Genomic DNA, 16,851 nt, shown 5'->3' with positions numbered 1-16,851 from the left:
CTAATCGTAAATCAATTCTTAAAAATGGTTAAAAAAAGAAAGCTGCTGGGCTAATGCAAAGAATGAGGAAAATATAGGTGAAAAATATAATGATGATGAGTGATAAAGGAACTTTGAAAGTCATGATAGAACGGAGAATGTTAAGCACGCGGATTGGAGGAAGAAAACAATAAGTAGGCTTTTTCGGTGACACGAACTTTGGTGTAAGTTATGAATATAAGAAACTCTGTTTTATTCATGAAATTACCGTAAGAATCATACCGTAAAGTATTCGTAAGACTCGAATATTTAACTTTTGGTTTAAATCTTTCATCAATTTGTCATTATTGCGAATTTATTTCTACTCATGAGGCTTCAGAGCCTATATTCCGAGGCTTTAACAACTTCTGCAGTAACGCGATGAAGGAAAAATAGGACAATATAGAATTCCGAATAGATCTATCTTAAAGCAGGTTTTCCCTCTCGCCAATTACGACGGAGAAGGTATCCTTAACATGGTAATATGTATCTCTCCTGTACAGGCTCTCTTCGCTTTCACTGTCCCAATACAGCCTTGTCTCTAACTCCTGCGACGACTTTCAGGGTATTATGCAAATGAGATTATTTCCAAATCTGAAAAAGACTGTCATAATAAAGGGAATGAGGAAAAAATGAATACGCAAATGAAAGCGTAATATTATCGCTTTATTCGACTGTGTTTTTATTTAGTCAATTGTGTTGGTCTTTGAATGTTAACACAAAATAAACTAAGCGCTCTAGATTCCATTTTTCGCTTAATGTTGCTCACTATTTCTTAATAGTAATGATATGAACAAATTTGAACAATTTTAGGTCAATCCAGCTGAACGTGTTTATCAACTAATAGTAGCTTTGAAAATATGAAATGCAGAAAATTCAGTAGAACACTTGAGTATGATCTGATTAGGTTCGATCATTTGACTCAAAAAAATTGGTCTAGATGATTGCTTGTATCTCTTTTCGTAAATTGTAGTAAGTTCAAGAAATAAATATTCCATTTTAGTTTTGGCATTCAAAAACCACTTAGAAATCACATAAATATCTTGTTCGTACACAGCATGTGACCACCTGCTTCAAGATAATGGGCGTTTGCAGATTAAAGTACAGGTGTTGAGCGAGAAGAAGGAGCGGTAAAAGATTCGTCCTCGCTAACGAATGTATTTCGTTTCTCCCACCTATCTCTAACACTGGAGTATTATTTTTCTCCAGCAAATATATTTTGTTACGCTTGAATGACTTAATTAAAAAAATGAGTCAAATTAAAAAAGAAATACAATGGAACCATCGAAGATATGGGGGCTCCCTCCTCTTCCTGCAAAGCAAGAATATAGATTATTGGGACCAAATGTGATAAAAGACAATAGAGTCAAATAATTTTAAGCTTTATACATACATTATTTTAAGCCTTTGTTGACTTTCTTGACTAATGGTAAAACATTTTCCCCTTGACCTAATATGAAATGCCAAAGATGATCCTTTGTAATTTATATGGAAGGAAAATATTGATGTTGAAAAAAAATTCAATCCATGGGAAAGGAGTAGGAATTGATTTTCTATCGAATAAGTCTTCCATTTCGAGGAATGGATTAGCCCCACGCCACTAGATGCGGGATTCGAGCCTGGTGCTTGCTGCCTAGGCAATATTGTCCTTTTGGCTTCGAAGTGGTTTGGTGTGCATTTCCAGTGACGTCAGACGGTGGACTCATGGGCTACCTTCGTGCCCACTAGTCAATTACGTCGTCCGTAGAGATAAGCCGAGTGGCCATTCTATCGAGGCAGTAGTTATCAAGGGATTATCCTCAGGGCACATTGCGTACTATTTACGCACCCAAATGCACCGAGCCAATGCCAGCTCCAGAATTGTTGCGTTTCTCGCTGCTTTGCTGTTATCCTGTGCGCCTTTTGTTGAGAGATCACATCCCGAGAGATTTATTCATCCGACAACGCGTCACGATGTACTTAAAACACCGAGGATGAAGTTGTACGGCTTGGTAGCTTAGCGTGTTATGAGATTTACGTGTTGCAATGAAGAAGAAAAGGATTTCCATGATATTTTCACCCAAGTCTAAGAGTTTTCAAAGTGTTACTTTAAAGAATGTAGATGAAATGATCTTGCATAGCAGCTAAAGGAGACAGGCGATCCACTAACTCCTGTCATTCTCAACGCGTGATATTTGATAATCTTACTTGACAGCATAAAATGGATTCTCGTTTACATAATTATTTTATTATGGGCAAAGTTGAAATAATTATGGAAAGGTATGAAACTGTAGTGCTCACATGGCTATGATGACCTTTCAAATAAAATGTAAGCGGCTATTTATTACCAGGAATAAATACTGTTAGTAATTAGATGCCTTAGGTTGGATTTATTTATGGCTGATTCTTATTTTAAAATTTCGTTACCGGTTACATAGAAAGAAACCTATACTGCTGTTGCGTTGCATCAGGTGTTTTAACTAATTTAGTTTTGAGCTAAAAAAGATTTTAAATGACTTTTTATCACTTAAAAGTTTGTAGAATCTCCAGAATATTTTATCTGCGATACTTAATATTTGGGTACTTCCAGTTCCCCTTGGAATTAATCCAAATACGAGTAGAGTAGTTAATGCGGTGAATCAACCAAAAAGAGATTTCGAAATTGGATTTAGTTGATTTCTGGATTTAAATGAAATTACTTTAAATAACGTGTTGAATATGCAACTTTATGTACTGCTTTAAGATAAATTAATTTAATTACTCCAGCACACGATTGGATCGACAAAACAATTCTACGGCTTGATTTTCGTATACGCATTTTGAACGTTTTTGAACTTTTGAAACATACTTGATGATTGGTGCGTATCATAGCTCCAGTTCAATTAGCTTTTGCATGTAGCTTTAATGAAGAGTATACGAGATTCGTATTTCGCATTACGCTTTAATGATGAATATTCGTATATTCACTTAACTGTGAAATGGGTAATTTTTACTTGTAATTAATCAATTATATATTTGTGATAAAATGTCATAATATTTTAATTAGTTAGTTTTTAAGTATTATTTAGATTTTATGAGAATGTATGATCCAAAAAATATATTTAAAGCATAGAGGTGTATTTTATCTGATATGTCTAATGTAAATTTAACGGTATTTCACAGTGGAGAAACGTTTCCTCTTTTTAAGCACTTAGGAGAAAACATTTTATGAATATGACTTTTGCTTAGCACATTGAAATATGGGGTATTTTGATTTCTAAATACGCGTTCATTACTCAGCTTCTACTATCGCACTAGTTCATTCCCTGTGCCATAATGATTCATATATTTTCCGATTTTTGATAAAAAACGCCATTTATGATCAATTAGAAAAATGATGTTTTATGAAATGTAATTATTTAAGATTGGAAATAATATTATTCAAGATATTTGATAATTATACCGATATTTGAGTGCATAAATTTCAATTACATGTTTAGACAATAATACATTTACGCCTATAATAGTAATTACAATTTAACATTGGTTGATATACGTATTAATAATAATTATACTTCATAGGGATTAAGTAAATATAAGTTTATTTAATCTGATATAATTTTTTTAGACTATGTTTGTGTATATACTAATGCTCGTCATTGTGTTCCATAGAAAGTCTTGGAGAAAAGGCAAGAAAATGTTTGTGTAATCCCAAGTACCCCAGATGGTAATTCCCAAATGCTTTTTTATAAATTTAGACCATGATTTTAAAATATCTGGTTCAAATAAAGCAATGGAGTCATAGATTTCCGTATTGGTACGTGTGAGCTGAATATTTTTGGTCTGATTGCTCGTATACGTAAGTGTAATAAAATTTTATATAGTTGTACAAATAAAAATTAAGAAGGTTTTAGAACTGCGTTTAATTGATTACGACTAAAATTGTTTTCCTTCCTAAAGTGAATGAAAAAAGCAGCGTCAATCGGAAAACGTTCTGTGAATAGCTATTCTATTTGTATTGCTACAAATGAAAACATCGAAAACGTTGGAAACTATGGACACTTTTTATGGTATTCTTCTATCTAAATCGAACATTTTGAATTGAAAATTGTCACTATCCATTCAATAATGTTTACCAAATATTTTATTTTTTATTTCCACTCCAAACTATTAAAATTGCACCACGCCAACGTATTACTGTGAAATGTATTTGTTAAATGTAAGCTACAATATCTTTATAATTGAAAAACCAACTTAAGTAGATATTGATAGAGTAAATTAAATGTGTGCTTTTGTGTCTAGCTCCAAATATACTCGAAAGAGAGAAATGTAATGCAAATGATATTTGAAACGAAGGAAGTTGGAATCCCGGACTCCCGCGTTGTATTCGCTAAATGCATGGCCATCTCCACATTACCTCTTTGTAGGCTTTCGTTTTGTTTCTTTATATTTTGTCTCAATCTTTTTAAATGAACGACGGCTGTTTAATATTTCACGGTAATTAAAATAAATGTTACTATTAATGATGAGTAAACATTGGACTCGAAAATCGTAACCATGGAGATAGGAAAGAATATGAAATTTTCGTGAAAACCTTTTCTCTATCTGCGAATCAGTTATTGTTATTTAAGTTCTTTCTTCCATTTTCCAAGCGTATCCGTGGTAAGCGTTCTATCTCATTCTATATTGTTACTTTTCACTGCTTGTAAAAAAGTTATCCATTCAGTAGAAATTTGATACATATATATCCTTAAGTACTTTCACCTGTGACGAAAGGTCATATCTCAATTGCTCAACAGAAATGTTTTCTACACATTAATCTTTTTTTCATTTTAATGCCATCCCTTTTATCGCCACTGCGAAAATATTTCCATGTACTCTTTATGTATTCTCTTTGCTGTGCTGGGTTTTCTCCATTTACTTGTAGCGTTATGTAGGTAGCTGCGTATAGTTTGGCTCGCTTTCCCTCAAAGCCCTATCCCGAGGGGCTCTGCGTCGAGACACATGTAACCTTTCCCCGAAGGCGGGCTCTCATGCAGTGTTTACACTTCTCCTTTCCGTGGGACGCGGCGCAGAAGACGACTCAACTCCAGAGCCTGGTGGTGCGCCAGTCGCTCCTCTGGGCGTACAGTCTCACGCTGACCAACAAGACGTCGGCCACATACCCCGCCCAGCTCCCCGTCTCGCCACCCTCGTTCACCACTGCCCCATCCCTCCCCTCCTCCTCCGCCTCCTCCTCCGGCACCCCCACCTACTCCACCTCCAACCTCTTCGAAGATCCGTCGACCATCCTGGTGTACGTGGCGCCGCTGAGCAAGGAGGCCGGCCCTGGGAGGGGGCCTCCCTCGGAGTACACGCTGAGGTATCCCAACAGAAGTTTCAGGTGAGCTTGGTTGAATCCTTTTCGGAATTCTAAAAACCCCCTCTGGCCGCTGAATAACTAATCAATTCCCTCCGCGTCTACTTTAATTCTTAATGCGCCCGAGGCAGTCTTAAATTGAAGGAATCCGTAAGAGTCATCGTTAAAAGTTAGTTACCTAAGTGGTTTTATGACGCATCAACAATTCATTTATCAGCTCCCGTTTTGCGGCCGCTGTCCTTAAAGTTATAAAGCAGGAAGTGCTGATTAAAACGTTAAAGATCAACTCTGACCTTTACAATTTTTCACAGAATGTGTGAATAACTCAGCCTTAAATGTAATTCATTTAGTTGCATCCCTAATAGCTTGCCAATCTCATGCGTAATTTAACTAGGAATAAATATCGTTATTTTAAAATTTTAGAACGCTGGATTTTGTGGCGGACTCATCCGTGGTTGGCATGTTTCTTTGGAAAAAACAATATGATATCGTAAATCTTCTCCGTACTCATTTTAACATTATTTAACGGGAAAGCCTAATATTTGTGATTTGTTGCTTTATTGCCTCGGGAGCGCGTGATACTCTTTATATAATTCATGCGGTAAAATCTTTCTTTAGCATACCGTTAGGTGATGGCATCTGTATTTGATGAAAGCCAACACGTCTTTGTTTGTTTCAAGACCTCGAACCATCATTTTAACAAAATTAATAATAATAATCAATAGGCTTAATGTGAAAAATATAATATGTACAATAATAATTTTTCAACAAATAATTCATATTTTATATTTGTTTAAATCATTTGCTGCGTGTTTCTGTTTCGACATAACATTCAATCATTTGTTTAACTAAGGGAAATATTCTTTCTCTCTAGTCTTAATAATTTCTAATTGTTTGTTATATTTGATTCAGTTAGGACTCTATGAAATAATGGTCAAAATATTAAAGCTTTGGGTTTGGTGAATTATTTCCCCATTAGTACCATTTCCAACAATCAATCATACTTTTTGATCGACTAATGGTGAAGCGTATGTGTAATTAATAAGCGGACAGTGGAAAATTTGCTCTTTATACCGCTTTTTGCCGATCACACACAAAAAAGTAAAATGGTTGTCATTTTAGAGTTTCATTTTATTAAATGAAATTTTTTTTTTTAATATTAAAAAAAATATTTTTCAAATGGATCCAGAATCTAAGCTTCTTACGTTCAATCTTTCTTTCAGCCATCCGTATTGGTTTTCCGATAAGATCCAAGCATTTCTGACGACAAAAGAATTTCCTGCGGCAAGGAACAGGTCGGTTAGGGATTTGGACAACTCAGAAGATCCTGTCATCGAGGCCAAGTCCTACCAATGGGACAACGACTCGTCATCTGAGGGATTATCGCCGTCGTTCCCTCAACCTCATGCCTCCCCTCACCTCGATGTCCCTTCATCCTGGTCCATTGTGGTCTTCAGGAATCTCGGACTGTTCCTTCCCCAGAGATACGTCGGAAGGTCAAGGTCAGCATGTTTTCTTAAGAGGATTTTATTCCCTAATACTTCCCATGAATGTGGTTTGTTGTTTTTCTCCTGGAGCAGAACTCTTCCCTTATTTTCGTTTTTCGTCGAAGGGAAGGAGATGAAAAAGCGCACTGCGCGTGAATCAGGTCATCTGACCCTTGAGTTCTGAGCGAAGTGCGCCGTTAATAATTTCACCTAAGGAACACTTTTTTCTTAATTTTTATTCATTTAATTTTTGGAATTGTTATATTGACTGGACGGATTTTAATCAGGTTTCTACAAAATTATGAGTATATATTAATTTTTTTGATAAACTGTAAAAAACCTTGAGGTGCTGTATTTTTAAAATGTATGTATATATGAAGTATCATTTGAAAGAATTAATGAAAATAAAAGTAGCTTCTAAAATATTTTTTTCCATAGTACATAATTAAGTACATACAATTCCAAAGGTAAGTACATGTGGAAAATGTTCAAAATAAAACTCATTATAAACTTAGATTATACGGTCTACCCAAAAAAATAGTTAATTAAGGAAATCGTTATTTTTGCTTACCGTTACCTGTGGGGTTACAAAGATGGTTAAATTTATTCATGATGTTTCTTATAAAATTTAACATGAAAATACTCTGCGTTATCTAAAAAATCAAGGAGTTATATTAAACATTTTCCTATTTTTTTGTTGGAAATGTTCTTCTTTAAAGGCTACTCGCAGCAATTCCTCAGGAAGGATTATTAGAGCGGAAGTATTTCCAAAATTTTCCTTAGTAGAGAGATTATGAAATTAACCGACGTAGCGTGGAAAATGAATTCAATCGGTGGTGGGATTATGAAGGGAAATTCAATTCGGGAGACTTGTTTCTCTTAAGGAAATCGATTTATCTCTTCACTGTGTAATGCTTTGATGCGATTCTTTTCTTTGACAGTGATGGCCAGGATATTGAGTTTGAGCTCGGCTCCCGCGTTATTTCCTTCGAGATCGGCGGACAAGGTGGTCACAAGATGCACAAGGCCTTCCAGAAGGCGGTCCACACAGTCCCACTCCATCCGAAGCGACGCCAATCCCTGCCGGTCGCGTCCACCTTGAACTTCAACATCGAGTTCTCGCTGACCACGCCCTTCCCGACCCCCCCGCCACCCACCCCAGGGACGGGGCGGAAACCCTCGTGGAACGTGACCTGCGGTCGCCTCGTGACGGGGGGTGGAGCTGATGCCAACACGGGGTCGCCCCCCACACTCAGGGGTCACTCGTGGAAGACGGATGCCTGCACAGCCGCCCCATCCCCGGCAATAGCGGCCGCTGTCGCTTCCTGGGTGTCCGGGAGGTATCGGGCCTACCTGTGGGGTTTGGACATGGAACAGAGTTCCGGCAGGAGCATGGTGGTGACCTGCAAGTGTGAGCACCCAGGAACCTACGCGGTTCTTCTCACGATGAAAAAACCAGCGGTGAGTATTTGACTGGAATCCATTGGACGACTGGGATCATTTGATCATTTTTCAACTGATCACAGCCGTCGTACAATAGATTAAGCGGAATGGAATTATCCACGTAAGGAAAAATTGGATATGATAATGATAAAGAAATTAAAAATGCAGCTTATTCGCATATTACGTATAGAGACGCAAGTATCTAAGTAGCTAGGAATATCTTGATACTGGGACTCCCTTGAAATGACTACAAGATATATAATATATTTACCTATAATTCCCAACTTGTGTGGCACTATATGCCTTATTTTCCCTACTATAAGATACCATTCAATTCAAATGTTTATCTTTATATTTTCGATATTATGAAAATTGTCAAAAATGGGCAAATAAGTTAGGAGATATACCGTAGAATTGTTGGTGATCCACTTGCGAAGAACACAGTCTTCATGCCGAAGAACCAAATAAAAAATAGGGAAAGTTTTGATAAGTGCAACGTTGTTTGATTAAGATACACAGTCATTGGGCGAGAAAGGATAACGTTTAGATTGGAGGCTTGTAAGATTAAGTCGGGGAAAAAAGTGAAGAAAAAATATACCAAAAGGAAAGGAAAACGAGCAAAAAATTCCGAAGGGCCGAGGGAATAAGAGTTTTTTTGAGAAAATCGAAAAAGATAGAAGTTGATCTGGGATATGTTGACTCAATTGGATTCTGGAATTTGTGATCTGAGAGGTTAAAATACGTTATATTAAACGCCATTTTGGTGTGCTTAATGTAGCGTAAATTGGGTTTTAGAAGTGTATTAATGTTTCAGAGATATGGTCGAACACGTAGTTGCCCTTGCGAGTCCATCAAATACCAATTCTTACTAGTTTATCACCCAAAATAATTATAATCATATTCCAATGATACTTACATCGGCCTTCAAGACACTACACACCCTGTTACTTATTAATCCAGGCCTGACGCGCAATCAAGGATATTTAATTTTGATCCTATCGTTGTCCTTTAGATTATTTTCCTTTGTGCTATAGTTGAGTGTTTTTGATTCTTGCCGATTTTCATGCTGGGTTATTACCCCAGGTACTTGCCTCGATTCACCATTACCCGCGATATCGTAAAAATGGCAATGGAACCGTGGCACCACTACATCATTATCTTTCCGTGACAATGGAATAGCACTAGATTATTCTCATTGATTCCTGTATGAGTCACCTCATTCCTGGGTAATTTTCACCTAAACGTACAGGTATATCTTATTTTTAGACCCAAATTGTTTGGAAAGACCAATATCTATTTAGTCTTCTCATCAATAGTTTGGCATTTTTATATTTCAATCCTAAGACTTGTTTAATATGCAACGTGATGCCAAAAAACTGATTTCAGTCTTCTTGGAATACCTTTCACTGATATTCATGTCCGGGCAATTTATTTTTTAGTGTGCTAGATTGGCTGAACTCCATCTGGTCTACTGCCTTCTCGTTCCAGTTCGTTCTCTTTACGTGGAGTTTCCCTATAAAGTTTATGATTGCCAAGGTTACATCATCGTTTATCTCCTTTAAGGGTTTATTAAGACATTGCCATTTTGGAGAATGAAATTGCCTTGTTCAAACATAATATTATTTAAATCATTTGATTTTCTCTTAAATATGCAACAATATTTCTATATAATCATCTTCATTTCTTTCTTTCAAGTTGCAATTTCACTGTCTTATTAGTTTATCTATTGTTCGTGGTCAAGGCATTTGCCTCTAGTTAATGAATCTTGTCCATCACAGCTTGGATTTTGTGTAGATGGCATAATCCACAAACAAGTGACTCCATTCAGGCGAAATTAATACTATCACATCTCTCCTCTGTTGGTAAATTCACATACGTTTTAAATAGGCATGGCAGTACACTAAGAGAGAAAGAGCGCGCATTGAAATATTTAGTGTTATCATACGTAAAAAGACATTATACCTATTGCAGTAATTGAAAAGAATAAATATAAAGACAAATGCCTAATCGCATGCGAAGTGCTCAGGAGGGGGACGTTAAAGTTCACGCAAGGAAGTGCCCAAAGAGTAGAGTACATGAACTGCATGCAAAATTAAACGATCAATATGCCAGCTGAAACAATTTTCCCATTATGACGGACGATCGCGATAACTAGTGTGAAGGAAACGCCACGCACTTGATTATATAGGTTAAACCGAAAGTTGAAAGCTGAATAAAGACAAGAGTGACAATCCGTAAATAGACATGGATGGGATCTGTGATGTGGGAATCGGCTACTTGGTGGGTAATGAAAAGAGAGGTTAATTGGTAACGTCCAATGATAGTAATCGTTCCAGCGCCAATATGGGTGAACAAAATATCGATTTTTTCTTTAGAGTTATTCTATCAGTTGTCAAAATATACTCCACATGTGTGTGCGTCGTACGAATCACTTAAAGTTCGTTAAAGCACGTTCGACAGCTTGTTTGAAGTATTTCTCAAATGTCGATAAAAATGCTCTCCTTAAAAGTTAATTTGATTTCTAGATATTTTTACAAGAACAGCATTAGGTACTTGAATGGCGCGTGCTCTTGTCCCAATTACCCACCGTGTTAATTTGAGCTTACGGTAAGCGTAAGTGAGTAAGGGGAGGGAAATGTCAACCTTATTAGGTTAGAGATAAATGGCAAATTGCGGTCGGATAAGAGTGATTTATTTTTAATTAGGGTTTAACGAAGAAAGTTCTTAAAACCGTCCAGGAATTTAAGTGAATTGCTTGAGCACAAAAGGAATGAAGGGTTCTAATGACCCCTTCATTCTTTTTGTGCTCAAGCACCGTCTTAAAAGTGCTGGAAATAGTAATTTTCATTCGCTAAAGATTACTTATTTTTTAGTGAAACTTTTCATGAAAACTATCATATTCTAAATTCAAATTATCTCCTTCTTTAAGCTTTACTATTTTCTTCTGTACTACCAATTAAATTTTACCGTTTATGTCATGACATTTTTAAAATGCTCTTTCAGAACAATTTGTAGACAGTAGAGAATTATCCGATATTCCTTAGCTTATACTATGTGTAACTTTCAACGAAACTTCGCGTCTTATTACAGATAATCTTGTAATGTATATAAATGCATTGCAAACTCGTTTTTACTCGGGATCGTGTTGGACGGTCAGTTGATCATGACATGGAGTGTATGACAAGACAACTCTCAATATCAGTGGAGTCAAACACTCTTTTATCCAGTTTTAATATTTCCTGGTTTAATACCGAAAACTTAGTCCTTACTCTCAATTTAACCGAAATTAGTATGCAATTCTCATCGGCCACAATCATTGTACTTTCCCACTCATTAGTTTACTTCTTAAAAAATGCTAATTTACTGGATAATATTCAGTGAGAAAAGTTAAAATATTTTTGGAACAATTTTGCAAGTTGGAGTTGTGACTCAAAGTGAAAAAAACCCAAATTTTTCCGGCTCTTAGAGAGGAGTAAACGCGCTTTTATTGGCCTCGGCGAGCCATACTAAGCTTTGAAGAGAAATTTACCCGTTTATTAACGACACGTAACCTTGAAATTCATGCTTCTGTGGCTGCATTGTGTATGAAGTGTGTCTTTTAAGGGACTTAAATTATCATAGTGTGCTCCCCATCATTTCAGAGATTTAGACTAGAAATTGAGCTCATTTACCTAATGCACTCCCCTTTTAACGCTTTACATTCACGTTGTGGATGCACAAAACCTCCCTGCAGCAGTTTAAAGGGTCGTCAAAATCCTTCCAACCGCGCAGCGAACACTAAGGAAAAATAAACGGTGAGTGATACTGCACCGGGACTGCATGGGAAGTTACCGGCGGCATTTCTCATGTCATAGCTCGTACCTTCATGTGTTCCCCAACCCCTTCTCAACTTCCCGCTCCCCCGAAACCCTCTCCCTCGATCCTGAACCTCCGCCCCATTCCCCCCCTCGCCACATCCCCCGTACAACGCCTACAACTCCCACTAAAATTCGATTTTCATGCGCTCTCGCTCCACACGCAGCGGCCCTGGGAAACTGACGGAGAAGTCCGCAGTGGGATAATAGGCGAGGGCAGCTGGTGGATGCTCCTTCCGGGTTACGGCGGCCCCCCGGGGGCCAAGGGGGTGGCGGGGGCGGGGTGCGGGGCTTGCCTCGCCCTCTCCCTCCTCTCCCTGCTCTCGCTGCTCTGCCTCCGGCCCATCGTGAGCCTCGTCGCTCGGTGCACCCTCTGCTTCAGGCGCCGGGGGAAGCACCACCAGGCCAACTCGTCGCCCAGCGCCGCCCGGAGGCTCTCCCCGCCCCCGCGGCCCCGGAGGCCCCGGCCCCTCCGCTTCCCCTCCTGCCTCCACCTGCTGAAGATCCAGTGCTGCGCAGCTGTGGTTGGGGCCATGGCCGTGTTCCTGTACGCCATGCAGGCTTCCCTTCCCAAGGTACGCCGCTCCCTCCCGCCATTGATCCCGCTTTTCGCTCTCGCTGTTTTACCGCCGCTGTCTTCTTTCATCACTTATACTTTCTCCAATGGAAAAAAGGACTGCACTCGCCCACTCCCAGTTAGTGTGTGTGTCATTCCGTCCTGCTGTGTCTCCTCGCCCACGTGTTTAGATGTGTCCCTACAACTAACATTCATCAAAACATATTGAACGCTGTTTTACTGATAACAGCTCTGATTATGACCCATATTTTTCCTATAATATTATGTAAACCTTTAAATATGCCACAGTATTTATTAATTTCTCAATTTCATCAAGAATTGCCATATTTTTCTAAATCTTACTTGGTCATATGACAGAACTGAATTCTCTTCATCTAAAACCAAAACTAAGTATCCCAAAATACCTTGCGATAGTTTCTACTAGTTGAGGCAGGCATTAAGTGGCATTGAGATTTTTGATGGATATCGTATTTGGAAATCTGAATAAATATTACCACTATATTTGTTTAATAATTTGGTTCAGTATGATTGGCGGTAAATACCTACTTTCAATTGCAAATTGCCATAAACATATGAACATTAATTTAACACGTTATAAATGAGGGAGACAACAAACTCACCTCCAAGTCTTCTCCTCGAACTATTCGCTGTCAACTATCATATTCTCCGCATATCGGCCGCATTTTTTCTTCCTACTACTTGCAGAAAACTATTTAAAATGGACTAATACTGATGAAACGTTTGTGAACTGTTCCCAGTGAGCTATTCAAATCGAAATATTTGCATCCAAATATCCACTCGGAACTAAAACATTAGTTCACCCCGTAGTAAACAGTGTAGGGTAATAGTTAAACCTAAAAAGTTGACTGTTTACGTCACCAATACCAATACTGACTCGCTGCTCAAAATAGTAAATGGTACACATAGAACTGCTCAGTCAATCTACTTGTAGCTCTTTATTAGGTACTCCTTCAATGGACACTAACGTCTAGCATTTCCTTGAATACTCTATAGCCTTTTAAAACTTAAATGGTCGCCTGTCTTTTCGTTCTTTTATTAATTTGCGCGGTATCTGCTCGGTAAAAATCTCCGAGAGACATTTCCAGATTAATTGTGAGAACTTAAAATAATCTGCTGTTAAACACACAATTTCAGGCGCTCCTGTTTTCACGCTCCAGGAAATCACTCGAGTCGAATCAAGGTTATTCATGCATGAAGTTTCTACCCAATACGTATATCTTGTCTCTTTATTAGTTAAGAAGGCCATAGGTATTACTATTTCAAGACCTTAGCCTAGAGATGAAATTCGTCTTGTGAAAGAAAGGCTATGTTCTTAAAGTTTCCAACAGTGATTTCCCAATGGCATGGTATGATAGTGCATTGCGCTTGCATGCAGCGTTTGCTGAGTTTCCCTTCTTCAAACAGTGGAGTGGGAAGTTTGTGGAGGGAGAGCGATATTTGAGTTTGAATTACAAACTTTATGCGGTCCTCTTGCATGAATACTTCTTGGAATATAGTCCACATGTTGTGTAGAGCCATAATATTTTATTCCTTTAGCTTTTAGGAGTAATAATTGATGTTTTCGTTTATTTAGATTTAGATTAACATTCCTATTGACGATTATAAATCAAATTCCTGTACAGCTGAAATCCAAATTGTTAACACTTTTCAATGAAGGTCAGCGAATGAATGGTAGCCTTTCAAGTGCAGTCATGATCAGCCAATGTAAGCAACAGCAAAAAGGAATCAGTAATCGATATAAAATATTTCGGAGTAAAATTGTAATGGCAAGATGCAACGCAATATGGTTTTTAATAATGATCTTCATATTATAGAAAGTTTTACAGCTTCTCGGTGTTAATTTATTTTTATCTCCTTTGTGTCTTGCGCATGGAACGCGAGAAAAAAAATAATTCAGCGCAGAAAAACCTGTGATAAATATATAAATTGTGGACGTAAAATGCAAAATTAATTTTTACAAACGAGCAGAGTCTTTAAAAAAATATACCCATTGTAAATTTCTTAGGAACATACATATATGCCTCGAATTTTTATTATTCTCACCTGTTCCCCGTCCGCGAAAGATTCCGACTCATTTATTCCCGATGATGGCATGTCACATATTGGTTAGAAAAAAAATCAAATTCTCTTTGGCACAGCACAGATTCATAATGAATTTCGCAAATTTATAGAATAATCGACTCTTTATGGTAACATTTCATTCGAAATTCTAACTTCAGTTACACAATGGTACGATTTCATCTGCTAATTTACTTATGCGCAGCGGATTAATTGTATGATCCTGGTGAGTGTATAGAATGATCAACACTTAAGGGCATTATTGATTCGATTTTCAGCTTCGATTAAGTGATGTTCCAATTTTATCTACTCCCGGGATGAATACGTCACGGTACCTAAATTTGAAGTGGTGTCTGGATGTATGAAATCCGAGCATTTCATATTTAGTACATCATTTCATAATTTAATTGCATGGTTAATGATGAGGCTTAAATCGTTTTTCGATCTATCGCAAATAAATTCAGGCGTTCTATCAAATAAAGCGCAGTGAAATCTTTCCGTTGCGTTATTTTTATGCTAGCAAAAGGTAAAATTATCGTAGGCGAAATTCCTCTTCTAACTTATCAACGGCCATTTGTATCGTCAAAAGCAGATCTAGAGTTATTCAACCATGGACCAGGAATTCCAAGAAACTACGGGAGATGTCGCGATAGTTACTTTTTGACGAAGTCATCCGCTAATATGCATTACAATGCAACAACTTCAGAGTACTCCAGCAGTAGCCTCTAAACAGTTTAATTGACTAAAGCTCTCGGCTGGACATCAAGGGATCCGAATTCGAATCCTGGCCAAGACAAATGATTTTTATAGTCTGAAAGTGTTGCTTTGCAATGAACAGGACGCCATAATTAAAAAGAAATACCATAACTTTGGGCGCTACCTTACTGACTCACAATGATTAGTGCCAAGTTGTAATTATCATCCGTGGTAAGTTAGCCTAGCACTTAACAATCCAACGTAGTCATGTTGACATTTCGTGTCCAGTCAGTTTTGTCTCTTCCCCGTAATATGTGTGTTCAGGACAAATGCTCTCGTGCCTTTTGTTAATGTTGAATATTAAACGTAAATATGTGGTGGGAGTCCGATTAAATAAAATTTTAAAGGTAGAACTATCGAATTTACTTCTCGGGGGAGTTATCGACTCATGGCATGAGTACTGTCTTTGATCATATGGTGGATTATAACGTACCTTTCAGATACTTTCGAGTGGTTGTGAGTTGTTCAAAAATCTTTTGACCTGGAAGGATTTGCGGGTAAATAAAATCTCTTAAATGTGAGTCATCATTCAGTTGACTTCCCTCTTGCACACTAGAGCTGAATCGGTGACTCTTGGACAGTGTGTGGAAGTTTTTCAAGTGTAAGTGGATCTCAGCTTTCCCGTCCATCCCCTTTGAGCAGTGGTGAGTCGAGAAAATTTCTAAAGGGAGTCATATTCATATGTTTACGAAAATCATTAGATAAACATCTTCGTAAAAATAAAGCCGCTAAATCATTCTAATTATAAACCTTATTGCGCTAATTTAGAGACCGAAACGCATCCTACAGCAGATATTGTTATGCTTGGAGGTAAAAAAATTGTTCAGAGGTAGTATCGGGAATGTAAGTCATATCATTTTTGAATTTTATGTGAGCGTGTTTATGTGAGTTATGCTCCGCAAGCGGAAGGTGTCCCTCCATTGTGTTCCACCACTGCCTTTGAATCTGCGCCTGTTCCCCCACCGCTGCACTAGACACTTTTGATAGCTTTGCACCGTTATGCAGGGTCATGCTGGACTTTTTCTTGGCATTTTACGAGCAGTTTCGCCGTTTGTGACCTTATTTTTCTCTCTCCTTTTTTTCAGTCCTCCTACCCATATGTGACCACCTGCTTGGAAGGCTTCCTGCTAACCGGGATGTCCTCCCACCTCAGCAAGGTGCTCATCGTATACGCGGAGGTGGTGACGGCGGCGGGGGCGGCCGAGGTGGGCGCCGCGACGGCCGCGGCCGCCGTGGCGGCTGCCACATCCCGGGCCGGTGGGGGTGACGATGGTGGCGAGCACCGCGGTGAGGGGGGGACGAGCGGAGTGAGGGGGGCCG

General features: G+C 38.3%; 1 protein-coding gene across 1 annotated transcript; it reads left to right on the top strand.

The window, feature by feature from the left end:
* The first annotated feature begins 5,009 nt into the window (after positions 1 to 5,009).
* On the top strand, positions 5,010 to 16,842 carry LOC139699051 (uncharacterized). Its single transcript, XM_071598054.1, has 6 exons — positions 5,010 to 5,359; positions 6,559 to 6,837; positions 7,764 to 8,283; positions 12,287 to 12,694; positions 16,617 to 16,788; positions 16,835 to 16,842. Exons 1-6 carry the CDS (start codon positions 5,010 to 5,012, stop codon positions 16,840 to 16,842), a joined length of 1,737 nt encoding a protein of 578 aa, XP_071454155.1.
* Positions 16,843 to 16,851: the final 9 nt, after the last annotated feature.

Source organism: Hetaerina americana, unplaced genomic scaffold (assembly GCF_022747635.1).
Source record: "Hetaerina americana unplaced genomic scaffold, ioHetAmer1.1.p SCAF_9, whole genome shotgun sequence".
Lineage (NCBI taxonomy): Eukaryota > Metazoa > Arthropoda > Insecta > Odonata > Calopterygidae > Hetaerina > Hetaerina americana.
Note: the sequence above shows the minus strand (reverse complement) of the source record. Positions and strands in the feature narration are given on the sequence as shown.